Source organism: Seriola lalandi, unplaced genomic scaffold, assembly GCF_002814215.2.
Source record: "Seriola lalandi dorsalis isolate HSWRI2012SDOR001 ecotype SW California unplaced genomic scaffold, Sedor1 jcf7180002052696, whole genome shotgun sequence".
NCBI classification, from domain to species: Eukaryota; Metazoa; Chordata; class Actinopteri; order Carangiformes; family Carangidae; genus Seriola; species Seriola lalandi.
In genome coordinates this window covers 1-3,046 of record NW_019523249.1, presented here as the reverse complement: position 1 = coordinate 3,046, position 3,046 = coordinate 1, and the positions used below count along the sequence as shown (strand labels likewise).

The following is a 3,046-nucleotide window of genomic DNA, read 5'->3' as shown; positions in this document are numbered from 1 at the left end:
TGACAGAGGTGAAGAGTACAGTAGAGCCTGTTGATGTGAGGATTATCCCCTGTTGGAGGTTGCTGAGAGAATAAAATGGGAATCCAAGGGGCTGTTGACAGTCGGAGGGGTGAGAGGTTGCAGGTGTGTGGCTGACAGGTGTGTGTTGTCGTCCGCAGACAAGGGGACGGTTCAGAAAGTCATCGTGCTGCCCAGAGACGATCTGCAGACCGAGGAGCTGGTCCTGGAGGAGGTAGAGGTTTTCAAGGTAAGCCTTTCTCTTCTTCTTTCATACTTTATCTTACCTCCTTGCACTTCCGTCTTTGTTCTCTATTTTGCATGTCCTTCAATCCCTTCTCCTCCATAATACATTTTTTGTGCTGTCTACCTGCTATTAAGATAACACACTGTGCTCACAATAATTTGTTTTCTCCATCAAGGTTCCTACTCCAATCACAACAATGAAGATCTCATCCAAAAGGGTAAGCATTATCTGTGCAACAGATTTTCTTAACCTATGCTGACATATAGAGAAAAGAAGCCACCTTCTAAAGAAAGGAAATGAATGGCACAATTTGGAAAGGTCACAAGCTCCATGTATACAGCTGTGCTTCCCTGTTGCTTCATAATTCTCATAATACACGCACGACAGAGGGAGACAATGAGGACAGAAATGTGGGAAAGACATTAAAGTTTAGCGTTGTCTTTCAAAGTGAATAAAAGACTTGGCCTTTCCTTCATGTAATGACATCAGTCTTCAGACAGAGAGTTAGTATTACACACAGCCTGCCAAACTGATGAATTTGAACAGCTGATCATAAAATTGATGGCAACCTGATAGAGATGAGCTCAGTATTCTCCCAGATGATCCAGAGCCTGCTGCTGTTTCAGCACAGCGCAGGAGTACGTTTTGGTCTCATCTCATTACATCCACATGGGTTCATTAGGTCTTCTAATGGAAGCAAACACTTAATTGTGATTAATTTAATCACACTGAATTTATAGGACTTATATGTTTTACTTTGAAAAGCAGTGGTCTTCAATTGTCAATTTCAAGTTGTACAATTTCAAAGACTTCCAAACTTCCTGATTTTTGCAAACATAGAAAATTGCCAGCCTTTAAGTGTCTAAGCCTTTTTCAGAAACCAGATATTTTTTGGCTTGACTTTGCATTTTTAGATCCAACTTGAGCTCACTGGATTATAGCAGCTTGAATGCAAATTTTGAATATTGGGCCCTGTCATTTTCTGTCTAAATTTGTGAACCCTAAAAATACACTGGGAATGAATGTTTTTGAAATCGACTATTGAGAATTTTAGTAATGGCCACTATTTTCCTTCATATATTTGGCTCAATTTCAGTATCAAAGTGTTGTCCAGTGTTGTGTTTAATGCCATTTCTGCCCTTTCTTTCCCTCAACAGCAACAGCTGTATGTGTCCTCTGTGGTAGGCCTGACACAGCTGGCTCTCCACCGGTGCGACGTGTACGGCGAGGCCTGTGCTGACTGCTGCCTGGCCAGAGATCCCTACTGCGCCTGGGATGGCAAGTCCTGCTCCCGTTACTCCGCCTCGCAGAAGAGGTGAGCACCAACAGCAGTGACAGCACGAGTTACACTAACTTCACAACTAACTAACTGACTGACTGGACTGCTGTGTTGAATGATGAATTAGACTGCGGCTGAATGGCTGTTTAAAATGGCACTCCAATCTGTGTCAGTGATATGTTCATCATGATGTTTGGTTGAACTGTGGTTAACAATACACTAATGATTATATAAACAGTAAATTATTTAAATTTGCATATTGCAGTGACATAATAACACGATGGGGTGGTGGTTTGTGGTTACCTCTGTTTGAATTGAACACTTCAATGGCTTCATGTATTGTTGAATGGCTTTGAATGGCTTGCAGTTGCTTTATGATGTTTTCTCTCCTTATTCGGCAATACTGGTCTGACCCCTTTAGACGTAGCCGGAGGCAGGACGTCAAGTACGGGAACCCCATCCGCCAGTGCCGAGGCTTCAACTCCAACGGTAAGACGCATGATCCTCAACCTCTTGAGTTTTCTTTTCCGCTTTTATTGCTTCTATTTCTTCATTAATGAACTCAGAGGGTTGGAAATAATGACAAGGCTCATTGTTGCTGCCTCCAAACGGTTCAAGGTTTCCACTGTTATGGGCTGTAATGACTGTATGACTGGCAGCTTTATGGTAATCTGTGGAAGCCGTGTTGCTAGAAGGACTTTGATTTTTACCACAACTGAGATTTTGGTCCTGAGGAGCTCATGGTAATGAGTGTTTTGGTTGCCATGGAAATCCCTGTCTCTCTCTGCCCTTCAGCCAATAGGAACACTCTGGAGATGGTGCAGTACGGGGTGGAGGGAAGCAGTACCTTCCTGGAGTGTCAGGCCCGCTCTCCACATGCTGTCATCAAATGGCATCTGCAGAGAGACAACAGCGACCGCAGGAAAGAGGTGAGCCATCACACAGTCTATATTTCTCAAAGTTAATGGGTATCTAAGCTTGTTGTATTATGGGGTAGTTTAATATCAATTGAATTAGCTTGAACTTTTCTGACATGGATGAGTATTTCCACAGATCAACATGAATAATTTCTTTTGGACACATCCACCACAGTATTTCATTTCATTTTGTTACTTTGTTGTCATGGGGAGCTGGCCATGTATGCTCAGTATGACACACGTGAAAAATGAGTCCAGTGTAATTCTTTTAAGATTATGTGTTAACATGATTAAATGTCTCAGGCTCTGATTGAGCGATGCCTGATTTCTCTCGCAGACCTCCACTGTCCTCAGGCCCAAGGGAAGGACACATAAAGGGGAGCTGTGAAAAAGCCCTCTGCTATGATATACAACCCTGAGGCACTAGTTAAAGTTTTATTGTGAAGCTATGTAGTGTTGCTGCCTGTCTTTTATTGACTATTCTGTTGGATGGTCTCTATTCCCACCAGCAGAAACCGACTTTGCTGCTGCCTTGCACATCAAATTCAGAGCAAAAAAAGCTGTCGTCACCTATTCAGATTCCTGAGTGTAGATGTACAGACAGGA

At 42.8% G+C, this 3,046-nt stretch overlaps 1 protein-coding gene across 1 annotated transcript; it reads left to right on the top strand.

Annotated features, from left to right (window-relative positions):
- Window positions 1-158: 158 nt before the first annotated feature.
- On the top strand, window positions 159-2,503 carry LOC111650682 (semaphorin-3F-like; the record flags this gene model as incomplete). Its single annotated transcript, XM_023400603.2, has 5 exons — window positions 159-247; window positions 420-461; window positions 1,402-1,559; window positions 1,945-2,012; window positions 2,319-2,503. Coding segments are annotated over 5 exons (527 nt in total), but the record flags the coding sequence as incomplete, so codon positions are not given.
- Between the last annotated feature and the right edge of the window lie 543 nt (window positions 2,504-3,046).